The sequence below is a fragment of the Cetorhinus maximus genome, chromosome 11 (assembly GCF_964194155.1).
Source record: "Cetorhinus maximus chromosome 11, sCetMax3.hap1.1, whole genome shotgun sequence".
In the NCBI taxonomy this organism is placed as follows: Eukaryota; Metazoa; Chordata; class Chondrichthyes; order Lamniformes; family Cetorhinidae; genus Cetorhinus; species Cetorhinus maximus.
This window is the reverse complement of record NC_135889.1, coordinates 110123276-110148638: the sequence shown is the minus strand read 5'-3', so window position 1 is coordinate 110148638 and position 25363 is coordinate 110123276. Positions and strand designations below refer to the sequence as shown.

The window sequence follows — 25363 nt, the reverse complement described above, 5'->3', positions numbered from 1 at the left end:
AAGACAGAGAGTGGTAGTGGATGATTGCTTCTCAGACTGGAGGTCTGTGACTAGTGGTGTGCCTCAGGGATCTGTACTGGGACCATTGTTGTTTGTTGTCTATATCAATGATTTGGATGATAATGTGGTGAATTGGATCAGCAAGTTTGCTGATGACACTAAGATTGGAGGCGTTGTGAACAGCGAGGAAGGCTTTCAAAGCTTGCAGAGAGATCTGGACCAACTGGAAAAATGGGCCAGAAAATGGCAGATGGAATTTAATGCGGAAAAGTGTGAGGTGTTACATTTTGGAAGGTCAAACCAAGGTAGGACATACACAGTAAATGGTAGGGCACTGAGGAGTGCGGAGGAACAAAGGGATCTGGGAGTTCAGATACATAATTCCCTGAAAGTGGCGTCACAGGTAGATAAGGTTGTAAAGAAAGCTTTTGGCATACTGGCCTTCATAAATCAAAGTATTGAGTATAGGAGTTGGGATGTTATGGTGAGGTTGTATAAGACATTGGTGAGGCCAACTTTGGAGTATTGTGTGCAGTTCTGGTCACCTAACTACAGGAAGGATATCAGTAAGATTGAGAGAGTGCAGAGAAGATTTACTAGGATGTTGCCGGGTCTTAAGGAGTTGAGTTACAGGGAGAGATTAAACAGGTTAGGACTTTATTCCTTGGAGCGTAGAAGAATGAGGGGAGATTTGATAGAAGTTTACAAAATTGTGAGGGGTATAGACAGAGTAAATGCGAGTAGGCTCTTTCCACTTAGATTAGGAGAAATAAACACGAGAGGACATGGTTTAAGGGTGAAAAGGGAAAGGTTTAGGGGGAACTTTTTCACTCAGAGTGTGGAACGAGCTACCATATGACGTGGTAAATGTGGACTCACTCTTAAGTTTTAAGAATAAATTAGATAGATACATGGATGGGAGAGGTTTGGAGGGTTATGGACTAGGTGCAGGTCAATGGGACTAGCAGAATAATATTTCGGCACAGACTAGAAGGGCCAAATGGCCTGTTTTCTGTGCTGTAGTGTTCTATGGTTCTATGGAAGGAAATCTGCCATCCTTACCCAGTCTAGGTTACGTGAGACTCCGGACCCACAGCAATGTGGTTGACTCTTAACTGCCCCCTGAGATTGCCCAGTGAGACACTCAGTTAAAGGGCAATTAGGGATGGCAACAAATGCTGGACTGGCCAGCAACACCCAAATCCCATAAAGATAAAAATAAAGATTAAAAAATAGATTTTTTGACGTTTTCAAAACGTTAATTTTGTCCTTCGTGTGGATATGATGATAGGGTGAGATGAAGTATGGTCGGAGGCAACTCATGTGGAATATAAACACTAGTACAGAATAAATGGTCTATTTCTGTGCAAGTCTATATAATCTAGCCCTGATAAATGTTGATTATTTTCAGTGTTGCACTATTTAATTTGCGTGTGTTGAAGAAAAGAGTCAATTCTAACTAGATTTGATGGATCATATCAGGACAATAGATATTAAATATTGATTGTACATAACCTTGCCTTTTTCCATGCAATTTTGATAGAAGTCTTATTTTATTTCATCCTGTTTGACCTCATTTTTACATGTTTGTAATGTAATTTGCCAGTGCAAATTTATGAATATTTTATTTAAATGCATCAGTGAACTAGTAGTGAATTGTGGCTATTGTCACTGAAGTGACTTTCAATCACAAGGGCTCAAATTTAATGGTGTCCTATAATAGTACTACTTCTGGTATTCATGTAATCGTACTTGGGAAGGGGTGAAGGAAGAGAAGAAACCATTTCAATTTCAACTTAGGCTCATGTAGGTGTAATATTGACCTTTTAATCACTTGCACCTGTTTAACTTTTACCTTTACTGGCCTTGGATCAACATTTCAAAGGTGTTAATGTTCCCCAAAACGCATTTAAAGAACACCATTTATGGTGCTCTGTCTGCTTCTGTCCACGAAAAGCAGCTTTAGCGGAATGTCATCAACCCTAAGTAACTTCCTTTCATTGGACCAACCTATGTGAAATACCCCTGTTGGTGAGACCCCAGATTTGTGCTTGGAAAGCTACTTATAGATATCAAAGACTTTGAATTAAGTAATGTTTAATTTTAATGCTTGGCATTCTGCACTGTACTACTTATATGTCAGAACTAGTTGTACCTGTTCCTTCCAAGTTCATCTTCATAACCCGAAAGAATTAAGCCCAGCATTAATAGCGCTTCATCATCCAGATCATAATTTATTTATATTCATTCAAGGGGTGTGGGCTTTGTTGGCTAGGCCAGCATTTATTACCCATGAGAAGGTGGCAGTGAGCTGCCTTCTTGAAACACTGCAGTCCATGTGGTATAGGCACATCCACAGTGCTGTTAGGAAAGGAGTTCCAGGATTTTGACCCAGCGTCATGAGCCAGTTTTCCCTTCTTATTCCCTATGGATATGATTTGGAGGGTTTTAGCCTCAACTATTTATGATCTATATTAATGACTTGGGATGAAGGGACTGACTGTATTGTAGCCAAATTTGCTGACAATATGAACATAGGTAGGAAAGCAAGTTTTGAGGAGAATACCAAGAGTCTGCAAAGGTGAATTATAGATAGGTGAAGTGAGTGGGCAAAAATTTAACAGATGGAGTATAATGTGGGAAAATGTTAGGTTGTCCACTTTGGTGGAAAGAATAGAAAAGCAGAATATTATTTAAATGGTTAGAGACTGCAGGATACTGTGGTACAGAGGGATCTGGGTGTCCTTGTACATGAATCACAAAAGGTTAGCATGCAGGTACAACAAGTAATTAGGCAAATATAATTTTGAACTTTATTGAAATCTGGAATGGAGTATAAAAGTAGGGAAGTCTTGCTACAACTGTACTGGGCATTGTTGAGACCTCACCTAGAGTACTTTGTACAGTTTTGGTTTTCTTACTTAAGCAGGTATATACTTTCATTAGAAGCAATTCAGAGAAATTTCATTAGGCTGATTCCTGGGGTGAAGGGGTTGTCTTGAGGAATGGTTGAGTCGATTGGGCCTTTCTTCACTCATTGGCGTTCAGAAGAATAAGAGGAGATCTTATTAAAACACGAAAGATTCGGAGGGGGCTTGACATGGTAAATGCTATGAGGATATTTCCTCTCATGGAGAAATATAGAACTAGGGGGCACAGTTTAAAAATAAGGGGTCTCCCATTTAGGATTGAAATGAGAAGAAATTTCACCTGAGGGCTGTTGATCTGGAATTCTTTTCCCCAGCGAGCAGTGGAGGCTGGGTCATTGGATATGTTTAAGGTTGAGTTAGACAGATTTTTGATGTACAAGGGAGACCAGGGTTATGGGGTGCTGACAGTACAGTGTAGTTAACGCCACAATCAGATCTGAAATGATTTTTATTGAATGGCAGGGCAGTCACAAGGGGTCAAATGGCCTACTCCTGATCCTGTTTCTTTTAATGTTATGAACCCTAAAACCACTTTGTTTCTCCAGTTCTGACCTCTTGCACCCTGATTTTAAACATGGCACCTAGGCCCTAAACTCTGGAATTCCTTTCCTAACCCTCTCTACCTTTCCCTCCTCCTTTAGGACTCTACTTAAAACCTACCTCTTTGTACAGGCTTTTGGTCATTTACCTGAAAATATCTCTGCCTCTATCAAATTTGCAATTTTTACATTATTTATATGAATATATTTTGGTAACAGATTATTTCAACACGCAGTAGAAAATTGAACAAGAATGGTTATTCTATTTAATTCTTAAAATTACCTTAATCTCCACATTTGTTCCAGTTGCACAATAGTTTCCTCAAGGGGAAAAAATGTCATGCCACTAACTTATTGGGTAAAAATCTGTACTTGGCTGCTAGTTTTATACCCCAACCTTAATATCTTGATATATGATTATTCTTAGTTATTTTCTCCTTTACATACAAACATATAAATTAGGAGGAGGTATAGGCCATTTGACCCCTCGAACTTGCTCTGCCATTTGATATGATCATGGCTGATCTGATTGTGGCCTCAACTCTACTTTCCCATCCACCCGTTTAGCCTCTGATTCCCTTGTTAATCAAGAATCTATCTAACTTGGCCTTAAAAACAATCAATTACCAGGTTTATGCTTGTAAAGCTACCTATAAATATTGAAGACTTTGAATTAAGTAATGTTTAATTTTACATCCTGGCCTTCTGCAGTGTACTACTTATATGTCAGAATTAGGTTGTGCCTGTTCGTCCCTAGTTCATCATCATAACCTGAAAGAATTGGAGGGAGGGATCACAAAAGGAGGGGGGGGTGATAAACAGAAAGTGTTTCTCACGTGTAAGTACAGACTCGATGGGCTGAAGGGCCTTTTCTGCACTGAGATATTCTGTGAATTAAGCCCAGCTTTAGTAGTGCTTTATCATACTGCTCTCTGGGGATTAGAATTCCACGGACTAACAACCCTCTGAGAGAAAAAAAATTCTCATCTCCATCTTAAATGGGAAACCCCTTATTTTTAAACTTAGTTCCCTAGTTCTAGTATCTCCCACAAAGGGAAACTTCCTCTTCGGATCCACCCTTGTCAAATCTCCTCAGGATCTTATATGTTTCAATAAAATCACCTCCCATTCTCCTAAATGCCTCTTATACCCTTGCGATAAACACCATTCCATTTACCTTCCTAATCACTTGCTGTACCTGCATACCAAGATTTTGCGATTTGTGTACCAGGACAACCAGATTCCTCTGTACCACACAGTTCTGCCATCTCTCCCCATTTAATAATATATTACTTTTCTATTGTTCCTCCCACAATGGAAAATGTGAATTTGCCCACTCACTTAACCTATCTATAGCCCTTTGCAGACTCTTTATGTCCTCTTCACAGCCTACTCTCCTATCTATCTTTGTGTCATCAGCAATGTTAGCAACCATACATTTTGTCCCTTCATGCAAGTCATTGATAAAGATTATAAATAGTTGATGTCCCAGCACAGATCCCTGTGGCACTCCACTCCACTACACCTTGCCAGCCTGAAAATTACCCATTTATCCCTACTTTCTGTTTCCTGTTGGTTAACCAGTCCTCTATCCATGCTGATATGTTTCCCCCTACAACATGAGTTCTTATTTTGTGTAGTAACCTTTGATGCGGCACCTCATCAAATGCCTTTTGGAAATCCAAGTGCACCACATCTATAGGTTCCCCATTATCCATTGCTTATTACTTCCTCAAAGAGCTCTAATAAATTAGTCAAACACATTTTCCCTTTCACAAAACCATGTTGACTCTACCTGATTGCATTAAGATTTTCTAAGTGACCTGGTATAACCTCCTTAATAATAGATTCTAGCCCTTGCTCGATGACAGGTGTTATGCTGACTGGCCTGTAGTCTGCTGCTTTCTGCCTCCTTCCTTTCTTGAATAGAGGAGTTACATTCATTATTTTCCAATCTGATGGGACCTTTCCAGAATCTAGGGAATTTTGGAAAATTACAACCAATGCATCTGCTATCTGCAGCCACTTCCTTTAACACCCAAGGATGCAGTCCACCAGGTCTTGGGGATTTGTCAGCCTTTAGTTCTAATAGTTTTCTCAGTACCCTTTCCCTGGTTGATTGTAATTGAATTGAGTTCCTCCCTCCCTTTGACCTTTTAATTTACAAGTATTTTGGGGATGTTATTTGTGTCTTCTACAAAATAGTTGTTCAGCATTTCTGCCATTTCCTTATCTCCCATTATTAATTCCCCAGACTTTCTCTGGAGGACCAACCTTTAATTACCCCTTTCTAAATACTTGTAGAAACTCTTACTATCTGTTTTTATATTTCTAACTAGCTTTCTCACATACTCTAATTTCTCCCCCTTTTTTTTACCTTGGCCTTGTCTTTGTTTAATGAATCTGCCTTGTAATGTGTGTTTTTATGTAAATGCGTACAATAAACATGAGTGTTGTGATGGAATTTGAATATCTTGATACTGTACTTGACCATACAATCAGTTCTTCAATGCTTTGTGAATGGCAAGTACTGAAAAGATTTAAAAGTAGCATGGTTAGCAGTTTATGTTTTTGTACATGGGGTTCCTGATTAGGGCAGGAGCTGCTAATTTGCACAGTAAGTTAAATTTAAAAGTAGTTTTCTTTAAAGAAATAAATTATATTTACATGATTTAGCTTTCTCTACTTAGATCAAGTGTCATCAGTATTGGCCTGAACCTTCTGAAAATGCATCGTATGGGAATTTTGAGATTGGTTGCCACTCAGAAGAGGGAAATCCTGCATACGTCTTCAGAGAGTTGACTTTAACTAATTTAGAGGTAAGTTGTGTGTGCTCCAGCACCTGCGTATCACCTGGTCGTGCAGGCCTGTTTTATTTGTACTATATGTTGCCCAACTCGGATTACTGATGGCGGAATACTTGCTAATAGTGCCATTGCGAACTTAACTGCTACAAACCGGAGCATGCTCTGCAATAATCATTGAGTGTTAAACTTATCTAAACATATTTTACCTTCCTCAGTGTCTCTGATATGGATGAAATATCTTAATTAGAAATATTTGGGTCTTCTGAGGCCAGCCATAAGGACATGTTGCTTGTAATAGAGTAGGCAGAAATTATAAAACCTATCGTTTAAGAAAAAAATTATTTTGCTGTGAGCTGCCAAATCCTTTAACAGACTTTTGCTTCACTGTTGTCAGTTGGGATGTAATGCAACTTGTGCAGAAAGCTCTTATGAGCCACGCTCATAGTCTTCCATAATAATAAATTCCTAGATTTAAATAAAATTTTCAATTATTTTATCCATTGATTAGCTAAGTCATATGGATCGGGAAAATCCTGGGTTCAAACCATGGTTTGTGCTTTTAGCTGAACGTGGCATGGAACTGCAACCAGTTGGTTTTCTTTTTCTTCAGGGCACTGCAATTGACCTCAGCATCATTTTAGAGAAGGCAAATTAACCGTAATTCCCATTTATGATTGCTATCTAATACCCAGTGATAGAAGTATAGATATGTGGAAGTTCATTGAGGAGTGAATTGGACTGACACCTCTCCTCTTGGTTGAAGTGAGATGGGTCACCAGTGCCTGTGGAGCTGTTCACCAACAAGGAGTTGGCACCCATGAGTTTGAGTGGTGGGGTGGGTGGGTGGAAGAGAAAATTAGTAAAAATGTTATCTTATTTTCCAACCTCAAATACAAAGAAATCTTTGTTCATGAGATGCCTGGCGTGACTCATGGATTGATGATGAGCAATTTTTAACAAAAATGTCCACTATATATAAAATAGGAGCAGGAGTAGGCCATTTAGCCCCTCAAGCCTGCTGCACCATTCAACTAGATCATGACTGATCTTCTACCTCAACACCAATTTGTCACACTATCCCCATATCCCTTGAAATCTTTAATATCTAGAGATCTATGTCTTGAATATACTTGGGGCTGAGGAGGCTCAGTCACTCTGGGGTAGAGAATTCCAAAGATTCATCACCCTCTGAGTGAAGAAATTCCTCGCCATCTCAGTCCTAAATGACCTGTCCCTTATTCTGAGACTGTGTCCCTGGATCCTAGATGGCTACCCCCCAGCAACCAGGGGAACCATCTTTCTTGCACCTAACCTGTTGAGCCCTGTAACAATTTTGTATGTATTTTGAAAAGCCTAGTTATTGGTTGCATTGTTTGTGTTTCTCTAGTGAAATGTTAATTAAAAGTCTAACTGCAAGACTTGTAATGTTTTAATATAGTGATGAATGGGGTGGTGCATAGCTTTGATGTATGGTTAAATTTGTAGGGCTGGATTTAATGCAGCCCACTTGCAGTAGGAACCATGGTGGCCAGGCTCACTTAATCACTGGAGAGACCTTGTGTCGGTCTCCCTGAGGCAGGAGAACCTCCCACAATTAAGTCAGAGGGTGAATGGGACTGATACAGGATTCCCAGCCACCGGAGGCAGAATGTCAATGAGGCTTATTAATGAGCCAATTGACACCCATTACCCCTGAGGCCACCGCAGTTTAGTGGTGCCTCTGGGATTTTATGGGAGCTGCACGACATTCCCGCACTCTGAAGGTTGCCCAGCAAACCATATTAGGTTTGCCAGCGGCCTCCTATAGAGGCTCCCTCGTTATCAGGCACTTTATGCCTAATTGGGGCTGGGGGCTTGGCATTGGGAAGGCAGAGGGCCGGTGAAAGCCTCACCCATGCGCTTGGCCCCGACCTCTCTTTCCCCCCCCCACCACCATGCAATCCCCATCCCATCCTCATTCACTTTTGATCAGTGGTCTTTCATTGTTCGTGGACCTCTGAAGAGCGCAGTGCTGCCAGCAGTCACTCCTCCTACTAGCAGCCCCGAGTAGCTGCCACTCACTGGCTTGCAGCTCTCGGTGGGCAGGCTTCCGCTACCTCAGTCTCAGGGGAGGGCCTACAGTGTCCACTTAAGAGCAGGGTGCTTCATTTTGTTGGGCCCTCCCCACATAACTGACGGGGGTTCCCTACAGTTCTCTGACCTGTAGGCAAGACCCCCATTGGCCTCTCAAAATCAAACCCATAATCTGTCTGTCAATGTTTAAGAAACCCTTAAGAAAAGCTTTAGCAAAGGGCTTTACTATTAGTGTTGCATAGGCTTTGAAACTTTTTCTTTTTGCTTTTCAGCAGCTTGTACTTTATGTTGTACATCTGTAATTTAAGGTAATTGGCAAAAGAAGTAATGCCGATATGAGGAAAAACTTTTTCATGCAGCGAATGGTTACAACCTGGAATGCTCTACCTGACAGCGTGGTGGAGGCAGAGTTAATTGAGGTTTTTGAAAGGGAATTGGATCCCTATCTGAAAAGGAAAGAATTGCAGGGCTATGGGGAAAAGGCAGGGGAGTAACACTAGGTGAATTGCTCCTTCAGGGGACCAGCATAGACAGGATAGGCTGAATGACCTCCTCCTATGCTGTAACCATTCTGTGATTCACACCTTTCTTTACTGTAATTGAAAGAAAAGGCACAAAACTAAAAATCCAAATTCAATACAGGAAATGTAATGCATTTTGATGGCCGACTTTTTTACTTTTTTGTCTTAATTTTCTTCGTCTTGCTGTTTCCTTTCCCCAACCATGGCAGTCACCTTTAATAAATTCAGCAGGTTTACCTTCTGATTGTACCAGCCTGTATGATGGTCATGCATTGGAAACCAGTGGTGCTAGCATGAGCCTCACAATATTTGGAAAATAGTTAGGATGTGCTGGACAAAGCTGCCCTTCCTGCACTTCCCGTTATAAACAAATGTTTCATTAAACCTTATTAATGGCCATGTTGCCCGTCAATTTAATGCTTGGTTAATATTTGGGATTTTGAGTTGTAATCCTTTTCAGCACGGAAAGTCAAGAGAATATATACTTTGAGGCTGCCCTGTTGGCCACAAAAGCACCAATAATATGCAGTCATTCTCATTCAACTGTCAGTGGCTTCCTGTCCCTTATTCCCTCCTTGAGTGTATTCTATACTCCAACAAGCATCCTAAAATTTAAAAACATAGCAAACTAAATTATAGTATTTACAAATGCAAGCTTTATTTTAAAAATTAAATGTTTTTCGCATACCATGCCTTGCCTTTCACTTTACCAGGCTGATGGACACAGAGCCAGTTGATAAGGAACCACTAAGCTAAGGGTGGGAGCTCTGCAGATGTCACCATTTTTACAAGTCACTCTGGCAGCATTGTTTTTTTTTTATTCATTCACGGGATGTGGGCTTTGCTGGCTGGGCCAGCATTTATTGCCCATCCCTAGTTGCCCTTGAGGTGGTGGTGAGCTGCCTTCTTGAACCACTGCAGTCCATGCGGTGTAGGTACACCCACAGTGCTGTTAGGAAGGGAGTTCCAGGATTTTGACCCAGCAACAGTGAAGGAACAGCAATATATTTCCAAGGCAGGATGGTGAGTGACTTGGAGGGAAACTTGCAGGTGGTGATGTTCCCATCTATCTGCATTCATGTAGCCTTTTGGATGAATAATGCCATTGAAATGCTGATCCAAGTACTGGTTCAACTGCAATTAGTTCCATTTTTTTCCTATTTCAAACTAAATTTGATTTGTTTCATTCAATAAATGATGTATAAGATATTCTGCCCAATTTGAAATGTTTCTGTTTAGCATTTCCAGCGTAACTATATTCCTATTGGGAAATGATAGCAGCAGTAACGAATAGTGCAAGTCGACGCTTCCTCACATTTTCTCCAAGGTGAACTGAGGATGCTCTGCTCTGCAGTCCTAAAGTTCAAATATCCAAGACTAGGATTAAAAGCCAAGTCTCCTAATTGAGACCTGAGTGTTAAAAATGCTTATGAACTACAAAATAAACTTCGAATGAGATTATAATTGGCTCTGAGAATCATACATCTATCCGCCCTAGATTATGAGCTCAATCCCTGACCGTAATCTTTAAAATTGATGCAGATTGAATAAACTGGCAGCCATTTGCAGTCATCAGCCTGCTCCAACACAAGTTTTGTTTTAAGGTGACCTTGAAAGAACTACAGGTGTATCTGATTTGTCAGTTAATGTAATCTTTTGCAACTTTGCAGAAAAACGAGAGCCGTCCACTCACCCAGATCCAATATATTGCATGGCCTGACCATGGTGTTCCTGATGATTCGAGTGATTTCCTGAAGTTTGTGTTGCTTGTTCGAGAAACGCGAGTTGGCAAAGATGAACCAGTTGTTGTACACTGCAGGTAAATGTAGTTTAGCTGTTTACAAACTAATCAAAAGAACAATGCTTTCGTGAAAAATTTAACCATGTGTAGTCAGAGCCTGAGAAATTAGCCTTCTGCTAGAGAAGGAACTTAAGCATTTTTATTAATCCTATTAATTTTTCTGCAGTTCGTAATTTTTAAATGTGAGCTGCATAATATTCTACGGTAAATGAGAGCCTGCAGCAGATTATATTTGAGCACCTTTTTATGTTCCAACTTGTGACGGTGACTTATGACTTTTATGATTTATCGTTCATATCATCTATATGTTTTAATTAATTTAAATGCCTAGTTTAGTCTTATGGAAAATACTAGTTATAATCCATTGTTACATATCATGTTGGTGACAGGATAAATGTTTATCCAAATGTTCTTCACTAATAATAATTATTGATAACTAACTGTTGCATAGTATTTGCTGCACAGAAACAGGCCTTTTGGCCTAACACGTCAGAGTTTATTCTGAACAGGAGCTAAAACCTTTTCCAATGAATGCTTTTTTTTTTTCGGAGAAATTTCAGCAGAGAACTTCCATTATCTAATATGGAACTGACCTACACTAATGAGGAAAATCACACCTTTGCTTGCCAGTCTGTTTTGAGAGAGCTGATCTCAACCAGAACAGCAGTGGAGGGGCTACAACTGGGCTAAACAGCTCTTGGCATGAGGGGAAATTGACTAAAGTCCATTTTCCTCATCCAGTGATTGCACCTGGAAAATAGACCTGCGTGTAAGTGTCAGGTGAGGCCAGGATCAAATTAATGATGATAGCCAATTCGACAATGGAGGACAACACTTCTCATGTGCGAGTTTAAATAGTAGGTACTTCAAAATATCAAGCACTCTGATTACTTTCGTAGCTGTACATGGGGTGGCACGATCAGGTGAGATGATAGGCGTGACAAGAATTGAAGTGGGAAAACAGCAAAGATGGCGGTGGGTATGGGAGGAGATTTACTTTATCAGATTTGTCAGTAACACTGGAAATTGGTTTTTAAGAGGTGAGACTTGTCTAATAATGTTTATTCCTGGCATGGTTGTCTACTGATAGATTGAAGGCAGTCTTCCATCTAAAAAATATTGGGAAAAACAGAACTTGTTTGGCCTGCATCCCAAGATGAGAATGATGTGGTTATTGGTGACACATCCATACTAATAGTCAGCCACATAACTGTTGTATTTCTGAATGAGATCATTGTTTGAATTCTAAATGCTGGCTGTGGAAATTAGAAATTCACTGTCTCTTTCTCTGACCTTCTACCATACAAGACTCTACTAGAGAAACTCAAGGAATAGAATAAGTGTGAGGGTAGCAAATGGACTAAGAACTGTTTTAAAACCAGGGAACAGTAGGTGTTAGAGGCAGTTCCTCAGTGATTGGAAGTGATATCCTGCAGAGTTCTGTTCTGGAATAACAGGGAGACAGCGGCGTAGTGGTAATGTCAGAGGCTAATGCTGGTGGAATGTAAATTCAGTTAATAAAACTGGAAAAATCACGCAACCATTGTCGATTGTTGTAAAATCCTATCTGGTTCACTGATGTTCTTTCAGGAAGGAAATCTGCTGTTTGGCCTAAATGTGACTCCAGACCCACAGCAAGGTGGTTGACCTCTGAAATGGCCAAGCAAGTAATTCAGTTGTGTCAAACCACTATGAAGTCTAAAATGAATGAAATGGACTGACCACCCAGCATCGAGCTGGCACTGGAAATGACAACAGCAAACCAAGCCCTGTCGATACTGCAAACCCCTCCTCACTAACACCTGGATGCTAATGCCAAAATTTGGAGAGCTGCTCCACAGACTAGTCAAGCAACAGCCTGACATAGTCATGCTCACCGAATAATACCTTACAGACAGTGTCCCAGACATCGCCATCCCATCCACCAGAGGTAGTGGCACAGTGGTATATGGCGGAGAGTTGCCTTGGGGTCCTCAACATCTGATTGTGTACCCCATAATGTCAAACCTGGGCAAGGAAACTTCCTGGTTTCCCCCCACCACCACCACCCGCAATGAGCTGATGAATGTTGAACACCAACTGAAAGAAGCACTGAGGGTGTCAAGGGCATATAATGGTGGGGGACTTCAATGTTCATCACCAAGAGTGACTTAGTAGCACCATGACTGACCGGGCTGGCCAAATCTTAAAGGACATTGCTGCTAGACTGGGTCTGAACAGCAAACCAGGGAACCAACAAAAGGAAAAAACTTCCTTGACCTCATCATCACCAATTTACCCGTCACAGATGCATCTGCCCATGACAGTATTGGTAAGAGTGACCACAGTCCTTGTAGAAATGAAGTCCTGCCAGTGTGATGCTAGGTAGGTAGGCCGTACGTCCAAAAAGACTGGCGGATTGTATCAAACAGCATGTCCCAGCCGCTGTTCGCAACGGGCAGAGCACAGACTGTACACAACCAACCCATGCTTGCAAAACTCAAAACGCAGTATCCAACATTAGATGTGGTTCTGCGATTGGACAATATTTGCTAAATGATCCTCTGTGCTAAGAATTACGCTGACAACCGATTGCCACTCGGGCTCACAATGTGGCCCATTTGCATGTACTGGAAGCTACATGTATTAATAAACAGGGGCCTGTTCTTTGCAGACAGAAAGAACATGTACATAACTGCACCTGTTTTGGCTAAACAAAATGAGTGAAAGCCATTTGTTGACTCATTCCTCAGAGCAATACCTTGACCAATCAGGGTAAAGCTACCTGATTTAAATATTAAACAATGCTTGGCAGTTAACTGTTGGTCACCATCAGTGGTGCATTCTCCGTGGCAATGCCACTTGCCAACAAATCAGCACTCTCTTCACATACAGTATAAATTGCTGTTTTTCCCCCTTATATTGGTATTCTTGTGAGTGTCCTGAGGAGTGCAAGACAAAAAGCTTAGACATGTCTCTTTTTTCAGCAATAATCAAGTTCTGTACTACCAAATAAAAATATGAAAAAATAGTTGGAAAAATTAAGGATGGAAAAGTTAAGGATGGAAAATGCTTGAAATGCTCAGCAGACCGGGCAACATCTGTGGAGAGAAGAACAGTTAATATTTCAGGCCTTTCAACAGAACAATTCTGATGAAAGGTCACAGACCTGAAACCTTAACTGTCTTTCTCTCCATAGATGCTGCCTGACCTGCTGAGCATTTCCAGCATTTTCTGCTTTTATTTCAGATTTTCAGCATCCACAGTATTTTGCTTTTGTTGGGGAAAAATTACAGGCTGATTTTAATTAGAACAGAGAATATTAACAGGTGATTCGATAATGTATTTAAAATTATGAATCGTTGAAATAGTCAGTGGAAATAGATAATTTCCAGTGATTGAGTGGGCATGCATGAAGATTAAATGTAAGGGATTCAAGATGGAGAGCCAGAAAAAGGGCTTTTTTTTTTTTAAAGAGAGTTTCAGATTCCAATGCAATTCATTTGTACCCCACTGTGTTTTGCAGTGCTGGGATAGGTCGGACTGGAGTTCTCATTACGATGGAGACAGCAATGTGTCTAATAGAGTGCAATCAGCCAGTGTATCCATTGGACATTGTGAGAACAATGCGAGACCAGAGAGCCATGATGATTCAAACACCAGTGAGTATTGATTACTTTTTATCACTTGTCATCACAATTGCATCCACTGGGGCATTGCTTTCAGAAAGTGGGATCAGATGTTTCTTTCATCAGTTTTGGTTGAGTTAGTACACTACAGAAAATGTGTTCACACAGTTGGTATCTAGATAATCATTACTTGGATTTTAGTGTACGGCATGATGTTGTACAAATGGGATTCAAATGGTGTCTAATGGTTACAATTGACATTAACATTTTGATTCCCAGATTATGTATGTGTGATCTTCATTTAACAGGTTATTTTTAGGTAAATTATGCATTTCCCTACGTTAAAACACAACTTTCCACCCAGGAACTCAAGCAAGCATTGGATTTCTGCTTATAATCCTCCCTGAGATTCCCCACTGAACACCCGCTTGTTTTCCTTCCTTTCCCTGTGAGTAATCATGCAGCCTTTCATTGTCCCACCCTGATGGAATATACAACCATCTCAACCTCAAACTTTTGTTCACCAAATTATAGCACAGTATTGTGGAGCACTGAGGCATTGCAGAACCAGTTGTCCATCACTGTTAAAACTCTTGCACATGTAGAATTATTACCAGTCCTTTTCTGAAAACTAACCCATCAGTTTACCAGGTTTTCCTACCCTGTCCTATTATTAAAGAGAGCTAGGGCATGAATCTGTAAAAACAAGCAAATATACCCATAGATTATCCAAGTGGCTATTTCTCGGGTGAGGCTACACGTTGTTTGATCTACTCGCTCATAGGCAGATGTCACAGCCAAAGACTATTCTGACTTTGATCCGTGTCCACTTACAATTCCCTCCCAACAAAAATCATTGAATAGAAATTGGGAGGCAAAGGCCAATCATGCTTTCAAATTGCAGAAAGTAAGCTGCCTTCCTAATTTCATCTTGCAAGTAGACAAATTTAGAGCGTTCACACCCCATTCACAGACGTGTATTGTAATTTTATAGTTTAAACACCATAACTGATATTTGTACACGCATTTTATTGAATAAATTCATTTGATAGGTCATTTTATTTAAAATGACTTAGCAAATTTTCAAGTTCTGCTTGTTTTCATATCCAATGTTTTCACCCCTCCCTGTCTGTAACCTCCAGCCCCAGAACTCCCCAAGACCTCTGCATTCCTCTAATTCTGGCTTTTTGAGCATCTCCAATTTTAATCGCTCCACCATTTGGCGGCCATGCCTTCAGCTTCCAATACCAGGAATTCCATCCCTAAACTTCTCCGCTCTCTACCTCTCTTTCCTCCTTTGAGACATTCCTTAAACTTACCTCCTTGACTAAACTTCTGATAATTTTTAAAAATTCATTCATCATTTATTGCCCATCCCTAATTGCTCACAAAGGTGGTGGTGAGCAGCTGCGTTAAAGCACTGCAGACCATATGGTGTAGGTACCTTCACAGTGCTATTAGGGAGGGTGTTCCAGGATTTTGACCCAGCAACAGTGAAGGAACGGCGATATAGTTCCAAGTCAGGTTGGTGTGTGGCTCGGAGGGGAACTTGCAGGTGGTGGTGCTCCCAAGTATCTGCTGCCCTTGTCACAGGTTTGGAAGGTGCTGTCGAAGAAGCGTTGGTGAGTTCCTGCAGTGCATCTTGTAGATGGTACACACTGCTGCCACTGTGCATCAGTGGTGGAGAGAGTGCATGTTTGTGGATGGGGTGCCAGTCAAGCAGCTGGTTTGTCCTGGATGGTGTCAAGCTTCTTGAGTGTTGTTGGAGCTGCACTCATCCAGGCAAGTAGGGAGTGTTCCATCACACTCCTGACTTGTACCTTGTAGATGGTGGACAGGCTTTGGGGAGTCAGGAGGTGAGTTACTCACCACAGGATTTCTAGCCCCTGACCTGCTCTTGTAGCCACAGTATTTATATGGCTGTTCCAGTTTAGTTTCGGGTCAGTGGTAACCCCCAGGATGTTTTGTTTTTTTAACCTGTGAAGTACCCTATGGCATTTTACTATATAAAAGCTGCTATATAAATGTAAATTGTTGTTTTCCCTGGTATTCCTTGTGGAAACTGAAATTTGGGAGCCAGTTATTTATTTTAGTGTACTTTTGTAAACTTTCTCTACCAGAGCAGTAACTTATTACCTCAATTTTAAAAGCTTTTGTTCATGTTTAAGGATCGTTTAAACTAAATTTGTGGTCAATTTATGCAAATCTTCACATAGAGGGACCAAAGTGATGGCTTCAGCAAGTGCACTAGTTTCTTATTGAGATTCTTAAAACAGTCCTTTTGCTGCTGTGTCCTACTCTCAAGTAATTTAACAGAGCATTGAACAATAAATACCATTTTCCTACTAATTTATTCTTTATGCTTAACAATATATACACTATATATATATTTAAATTTAGCTATTATACCGTCATCTTTTGTTCATAACCTACCTGCTTTATCAACATTTCCCACATTCTAAGAGCAAATGTGAAAAAATAAATACATTTGGGACCTTCATGTTCTATGTGACATGGTGCCACATTTACCATTGAGCAGTTGGAGGTGAGGGCCATTGCTTTGTGTTGATCTTCACTCAGCAAGGTTAGTATTTCTGCTGGGGATTTGAATTCTTGGTCATAACGTCTGTAATTTGCATGCTAGGTTATTTAACATTGAGACTGGAAAGGGGAAAATTTACTCAATTTTCCTAAACCAACCCTCGAAAGAGATGTGCTCTGAGCAAAAGAGCTCTGAAGAAGAGTCACATTGGACTTGAAATGTTAACTCTGTTTTTCTCTCCTCAGATGCTGCCAGACTTGCTGAGTTTTTCCAATGTTTTCTGTTTTTATTTCAAAAGGATGTGACTGTTACCTGAATGATATTTCTTTCCAACACTGCACACCCTTTCCACAATGTTGAGTAGTTTTGCTCCATGCATCCAAATAAGCCGCTTTAAACTATATTTTGCTTGCATTTTAACTACAATCATGTCCTAATTAGTACAGATGCAGTATGGCAAAGTATTAAAAGCTCAGATCTGTACTTGAGTCAGGCTTCCAATAATTGGAATTGTGCTCGAATTGGATATGTGTATTTGTACTAGACTTTTATCTGTTTGGATGTTAATGTATTGTCAGCAGATTGTATTTGGATTCTAAATGCAGATAAGTTTTGTTTTCATGGGGTGAGGACGTGGCTGACAAGGCCAGCATTTATTGTCCATCCTCAATTGCCCTTGCAAAGGTGGTTTTGTGCTGCCTTACTGAATACAACTGAATGGCTTGCTAGCTCATATCAGAGGGCAGTTAAGAGTCACCCACATTGCAGTGGGTCTAGAATCTCATTGGCCAGACCTGGTAAGGCAGCAGATTTCCTTTCCTAAAGAACGTTGTGAACCAGATGGATCTTTACGACAATCTGATCATTTCATGGCCACCATCACTGAGAATAGATTTTTATTCCAGATTTGATATTTAAATTACCCAGCTGCATTGGTGGGATTTGAGCTTGTGTCTTTAGATCATTATTCCATGCTTCTGTATTACAGGTTCAAAAACATAACCACTATTCCACCCTACCTTAACATAATTCCAGATAGAGCAGAAGAAAACATGATGTCTGCATTTCCTTTACTCTTCCACCACCTCCACCTCAAGAAAAAAAAAATACTTTATATGGGGTGGGGAGGGAGTAAGTGAGATTAAACTTTTCTTATTTACAGCAGTCAACATGCTACTGCCCCAAAGAACTGTTTCAAGATGTGAGTTGTAGAAATTACTGGGTGCAATTCCAGAGAGAAAGACCTAGCAGTTGTAATCTGGGACCAGCTTGAGCTGCCAAAAGTCGGTCCTGGCAAAACCACAAAAACTGCACAAATAGGGTGGAAAGTACTTTCTAAACCAGGCTTGTCCAACCACAGGCCACTACCCAGTCCACCAGGCCTTCCAATCCAGTCCTCGTACCCCATGTATAAAATGTCGGTAAGTAAATTAGAAGAGTCTGCGAGTTTCTGTGGCAGCAATCACAGGCTGTTCCTCTCCCATGTTTTCTGTTGTTAGGATCACTAGTGAGCCAATGAGCAGCAAAGGTAGGAGAGAACCAGTCTCTGATTGGAGGAGCAGCTTCCTTCAGCATGAGGCCTGGAAAAGTGGTGCCAAGGCAGTGGTGAGTCTGTAGAAGGGAGGGAGGTTTTCAGGGAACAGTCAGTGTGGCTGCTGAGCGGTGGTGGGGAGAGCATGACTCCCACTGAGCCGGGGTGGGGGGGACGGGACGGGACAGCGACTCCCACCAAGGAGGTGGTGGGCAGCTACTCACACCAAGCAGAGGGGGGATGTGGTGAGGGTGGCTGCTAGTGGGATTCAAATATACGAAATAAGAGCAGAAGTAGGCTATTCGGCCCATCAAGCCTGCTCCAGCATTCATTACAATCATGACTGGTCTGTTTGTGTTTCAAATTCCACATTCCCATTTACCCCCATAACATTTGAGTCCCTTGTCTAACAAAAATCTGTCTATCTCTGCCTTAAAAATATTCAATGACATTGCCTCCACTGCCTTCTGAGGCTGTGTGTTCCAACGTCACACAACCCTCAGAGAAAAAAAAAATTCCTCATCTCTGTCCTAAAAGAGCAACCCCTAATTTTAAAACAGTGCCCCCTAGTTCTGGACTCACCCACAAGTGGAAACATCCTTTTCACATCCACCTTGTCAATACCGTTCAGGATCTTCCACCAAGTCACCCTTCACTTTTCTAAACTCCAGTGGAAACAAGCCCAGTTTGTCTGATCTTCCCTCATAAGACAATGTGCTCATTCCAGGCATCAGGTATGAGGAGAGAGTGGCTGCCAGTGGGGTGGGGGGAGGGAGAGCAGCTGCCGTTTGGGTGAGAGGAGAGGGTGCAGCTGGCTGAGTGGATATGGGGAGAGCATGCGCCTGGCTGGGTGGGTGAGGGGAGAGCATGTGGCTGGCTGAGTGGGTATGGGGAGAGCATGTGTCCGGTTGAGTGGATGAGGGGGAGAGCGTGCTTCTGGCTGAGTGGGTGAGGGGGAGAGCGTGCGTCTGGTTGAGGGGGAGAGCGTGTCGTCTGGATGAGGGGGAGAGCGTGCGTCTGGCTGAGTGGGTGAGGGGAGAGCGTGCGCCTGGCTGAGCGGATGAGGGTGAATGAGTAAGCACTCTGAGATTGGGATTGAGCCGGACAATCTCAATTTGACTCTCTTACACTGAAATGGTCATCTTTTATCAATTACTCATTTTTTAAAATTATCAACTTATTGCTCTGGCATTGCTTTATTTCTGCTCAGCAAGTGGTTTCTTTTCCTCATACCTCAACATTTTATTGAAATTCATGTTAAATGTTGTGCCAGACTTTATCATTCCAAAATTAGCTCATCGGCCCCTGGAGGGAGAAAAAAATTGAAATGTGTGCCCCCCCACCGCCCCCCAACTCCACAAAAAGGTTGGACAAGCCTGTCCTAAACTATCTTCTAGCATAGCTCAACATGCATGTTAGATAAAGATTTACATGGGTGATGCTGCCACCTGGTGATCTGCAAGCTGCGTGCACATACCAACAACTTCAATCAATTGACAAAATAAAGAACTGTAGTGGTTTGCTGGGTTTTAATACTAGTTCTAACTTAAGTGCACTCTTTTGCATTTATTATAAATTGTGTTAGTTTCCTTATACCGCATTATGGGAGACCTTTGAGGAATATGATGGGAGCCCAAAATGCGTACTCTTTCGACCAGCCGAAAAAAAGCGCCAGTACTTTCTTTTCACCTGAAGTGGTATTCCTGTCTCTCATCCTCAGCAAAAGGCCAGGAAGGCACTTTGGAAGGCAACCTATCTTTAAAGTTTAAGGGGATCAAAGGTTACGGGGAGAAGGCAGGAGAACGATTGAATGGCGGAGCAGACTCGATGGGCTGAATGGCCTAATTTCTGCTCCTATGTCTTATGGTCTTATCACATGGAAAGGAGGAGTGTTTAAGAATTTAGCAATAACTTTCTTTTATATAACATCTTTATTGTGAATAAAGTGTCTGAAGGCCCTTCACGGAGCCACAATGAGCATGAAGGTAAAGAAGGAGATATCAGGAAGGCTGACTTGGCCAAAGGGATGAATTTTAAGGAGAATCTTAAAGGGGGGAGAAGAAGCAGAAGGTAGAGTGGCTAACAGAGGAAGTTTCAAGATATCAGGTGTAGAGAGCTGAAGGCAAGGTCATCAATAGTGGAGGCATGAACAAGACTCTAACATCAGAAGAACAGAGTTTGGGAGGGAAACTTTGGTGTTGGAGGGGGTTGTAAAGTCAACTGAGGACCCAGTAGAATGCCATGGTTGCAAACAACCTGTTTGAGCATGAGACTGTGGTTAGGGCGGGGGATGAAATTAGTGGCAAAAGTAGAGCTTGTTGTGGAGGCTGAAGAATATGGTTTTGGTCTTCCCAGTTTTAACTCCAAGAAATTACGTATTTAAGATTGGATGTCAGTCAAGCAGCTTGACAACACAGGGAGGGTCACAAAAGGTGATGGAGAGGTAGCACTGAATGTCATCAGGATATATAAGGAAGCTTATGCCATCTCTACAAATGATGTTGCCCAGGGCCAGCATGTAGATATAGAAGAGAATGAACCAGGATAAATTGTTAGGGAATTGCAGAAGTAATTTATGGGAAGATTCTGTTGTGCAAGCTATTGAATTAGAGCAATGAGGTCATTTAATAATGGTATACAAACTTTTTGTCATAGACTTCTACGAAATAGATTGCATTCTGATGAGTGTGAATTTTATTGAAAATAAGCAACTGAACTTTTCCTTCCTTCCTTCCCGCAGAGTCAATACAAGTTTGTTTGCGAAGCTATTATGAGGGTGTACGAAGAAGGCATTGTGAAACCATTGCAGTCAACACTGTACAATTAGCCGAAGTATAAGGCATTTGCTTATTGTTGAAACTGATTTGCTGGGAACGTTTACAGTGTCATAATGTGCTTGCACAACATGCTGCCCTGATGTGCGTTTGAGGATTGAAAGATCGGCAAACTGGAGCATGGACTATGAGAACCTAAGCACTGTTGCACTTTATGTTCAAAAAAATAATAATAGTTTCTGCTTGTGTGATCATACTGACAACAATTACAATGATCACAGTTGCCCTCGTTTCTGAAATGCCACGTCCTCTGCTCTGGTTTTGTTCAGGGAAATCGTCGGCTTTTGGATTCCTCTGTAGTGCCAAAGGGAGAACTACCTATGTGATTTTTCTCTCACCTGCCTATGAATTTGTCCTCTTCCTTGCTGGTTTAACTGAGGGAGTTTATTCAAAAGGACCACCTTTAACGGTATACATTTTCTGTTCATGAGATTGACTTAACCATCTTTACTTGACCCTTTTGTGGAGGAATCCGTGAACTTGAAATTGTGCGCTGCAGTGGAATTATTGTTTGTTTTTTATTAACAAGTGTTTTCACGCTGCCTTTGACTAACATACAGATAAAACCCTCATCTCTAGATTGTGTTCTTTAATGTAGAATATAATTAAAATTAAGGTTCAGTGAGCACTTATTAGTCAAATTGACCCAAATTGTCTCACTTTCAGATTTTGATGTGCAGCTGTTTAACTTATGATGAAACTACAGCAGTCACTCAGTACCTATTCTCCTCTGTTCCCTGATCAAAGAACTTACCTTTTTTCCTGCACTTATGTGCCAATATTCCTAAATTAGCAAGAAATCTTTTTATATATGTATAAATAAACCATATAGAGAGAAAATAAATGGTAATTTTTCTCGGTGAATTCCAACCAACAGCGATTTCTGGGCTTTACTGACAAAGCATTGGAGCCCAAAATGTAAATAACTCTTTTAGGAAATTTAGCCTTAACCACCCATTTCCTAGCAGGATATTAGAATCTGGGTGCTGTTTACTGGTTAGTTACATTACACATTGGCTAGGACAATCTACTCCAAAGACTTGAGTTCATATCCAGCGCAGGTGGTGAAATTTTACTTGACTGTTGTCTTTATGGGCCTCCAAAAAAAATTAAGCTCTCCTTCTCCACAGGCTTGATCCTGCAGTGAACCGTGCCATGGGGAAAGGTGTGTGCCTGCAGTATTTTTTTAAATCTAATTGGTTTCCTACGCACTAGGTGATGGGTGTACACCTCCCCTATCAGTGCCACATATAAGCTTGCCTTACTGTATACCATTTTAATTTTACTTCATTTATCAGCACTAGTCTTGTACCCAAAGAACTACACAGGAGAGGTGCTGTAGGGTAATTTTTATAGTAAGACACTAAATCGAAGTTCTGGGAGGCACAAAGCACAAATAAAAGCTTGTAAACTAAACAATAGCTAATTTATGAAATGCTGATGGATGTTGCAGTTTTGCTGGTCAATATTCCGGAAGTCTTGGAGCTTTTGACTCCATTGATTAGTATCAGTACAAATTGCCTCATTGCACGCATCCTAATCATGCCTCTTTTTTTGAAGAGGGGTGCTTTAGGAATTGGATTTTTTAAAAAGTTGATATTGTCAGGCACAGAAAATAGCAAAATATGCTGCCTATGAACGACTAAAATGAAAATTTGGAAAAATGTAGAAAATATGTATGCTAAGATAGGTAGGATGTGAAAAATCTGCACAAAATGTGTTTTATGATACTGGAACCCAATGTTAATAACTGATGTGTTTCTGCACAGAATTAGAAAGACATTAAATATAAATTAATAGTTTAGATTAATCAATACACCACTACTTTTCTTTCTCTCACTGTAAAATCTTGCGCACATTTTAGTTTTAAAAAAACCTTTATGACATAAAGTAAAAAAGTAAGACACTTCAATGTTTTTTTTAAATGAAAAATAAATATATATTTTTGACTCTGCAGGATCCAGAGGAGATTGAGACCTCTAAAAGAATACACTCAGTGAACAGTATGAATCCCATTGCAAATAAACTTTGCCAGAGAATAAAAATGGATGAGTGACTGTTTAATTTATCCCTGTCTAAATATCTGCACATCTGTACTCGTGTGTATTAACGTGTTGTACCCTGTGCAGCTGTAAATAATGCTGTCAAGTTGAATGCCATTCATACCATCAGCGAAATGCAATCCCATTCACCTGGTCAGGATTGACGAAGCAAGTAAGCAATTGGGATGGTGAGAACAAAGGGTTAAGCTACGCACAACCAATAATTGGTAGTAACGAACCTCATTTACTTCCCTTTTTTTGGTCTGCTTAGTTGTGCATAACTGCAGTGTTATTTTTACTAGATTTACCTTGAGGAAGGAGGCATGTGAATTGATCCATTTTATTCTGTCATGCTGTATGATGAACATGAATGTATCTATCAACCATGCAAAATTGCAAGCGGTAGAGTAATGACTGTTGGATTTTAAGGATAAATATTTTTCATACCATTTGTATAAAAAAAAATTAAAAGTTTGTAACATTTCCATTAAAAAAATGCAGGTTAAAATGTGTTTAAATTGTAAATAAGAGCAATACTATTGAGACTCAGTTCAGTGCCAATTCACACTGTACAGGTTGATTTCTCTATTGCTTACTGACTGTAATTATGCAGGTTTAGTGTTTGGATTGTTTTCCATATTGTTTAGAAATTTGGAAGTAATTTGCAAATTTCCATTTCTGAAGTCATTACGGGCACTTTATATTACAATATACTACTGATTGAATTATCAAGTGATTTGATTTCATACATAGACGCTAAGCCTAATAGTCTTTGCTTTGTGTATGGAGCTTATAACAATGCACACTGGTTGATTTGATTTATCTTTGGATTGGGCTGTTAGATCTAAGAAAAAGCATCTGGCTAAGCTACTATATACACTTTAATATTTGATACTAAACAGTGAAAGTCTATCTTTCGAGACTATACCCAATGTCCAAGTTCTAGGGTAAGAACAATATTAGAACATTTCAGTGTGATTTGAAAGTTTTGTGTCATTTCAGCATAATTTGAGGGCAATTATACAAATCAGCCAGTATTCATCGCCAATCTTTCTGCTCAAAATCCCCATCTGATTTCTGCCCTATATTCTAAATACTGTTAAGTGCAGCTGTAGATCAGGCCATTTGATTGGGCACAAGGTTATGCATATTTTTAAGACTTTTTAAAAAAAAAATACAATATATTGCAGAAGTAATCTAAAGTTTAGTTCGTGTTGATGTTTTTAGTGGCAGAACTTCTTAGCAAAGCAAGATTTATAAAGATAGAATTGCTTAATTCGCCCACACCTGGGCTGCTACGTATAAAGTAAGAAAATAACAGTGGTGGGGGTTGAAATCTCTAGTGCAGAGTTTAGTATGAATAAGTCTTTTTCCACTGGACAATTTATTTACTGGAGTGGGCTATTTGAGTTTGATTAATTTGAGAATGATTTATTTGAAACTTGCTCTTAGAGCTTCTAGTTAAAAGGTTTTAAATTATAGCAGACTAATGGTGTTGCCCAGTGTTGAATACATACCTAAGGAATGGTTTAAGTAAATGATTGAGGACCGCTTTTCCCATTGTGACAGATCACTTAAAATAAAGTTTGAGTCGTTCCTCCTGTTGTAATTTGTTATCTGACAATTTCCATAAATCACTCAAGTACCTAAAAGGGGATGAGGAAAGAATGCTTTCTGGGTCTATTTGCATTTCATAAGTACATAATTAATTTATTTGATTTTATTATGCTTAACCTTTGACCTTCAAAAAATTGTAATTAAAAAATCCAGGACAGCCAATTGTGATAAAGCTGCAGATTATTGATGTTGTAATAAGTATGCATAATAGTGTTAATTGCCTGATGCTGCAATCTGAACTACACATTTTTATAATCTCTTCAGTAAAATCTTCTGATTGCAATTTTATGACATATTTAATTTGAATTTTTGGCTGCTTTCAAACTGCCTCTAAGTACTTTTGTTACTGCACTTAAATATGTGGAAAAAAAACAATGCTAGAAATAGGTCAGGCAACATCTGTGGAGAGAGAAACAAAGCTAAAGTTTCTGGTTGGTGACCTATTGTCAGAAATGATGCAAGGTAATTGACACGAAATGTTAACTCTCTTTCTCTTCTCCAAAGACACTGACCTGCTG

The 25363-nt window shown here is 40.3% G+C and overlaps 1 protein-coding gene across 4 annotated transcripts in view; it reads left to right on the top strand.

The window, feature by feature from the left end:
• The window catches only part of ptpn4a (protein tyrosine phosphatase non-receptor type 4a), a 237294-nt gene extending 214058 nt beyond the window's left edge, over positions 1-23236 (top strand). For 3 of the 4 annotated variants that reach the window (XM_078552592.1, XM_078552590.1, XM_078552591.1), the window contains 4 exons: positions 6160-6288; positions 10541-10689; positions 14177-14312; positions 21093-22287. In XM_078552592.1, the coding sequence (XP_078408718.1) occupies positions 6160-6288; positions 10541-10689; positions 14177-14312; positions 21093-21179 (501 nt within the window). In that variant the 3' untranslated portion in view covers positions 21180-22287. Of the gene's footprint in view, positions 1-6159; positions 6289-10540; positions 10690-14176; positions 14313-21092; positions 22288-23143 lie in introns of those variants that run through there. The other variant, XR_013578008.1, reaches the window with a different exon arrangement.
• Positions 23237-25363: the final 2127 nt, after the last annotated feature.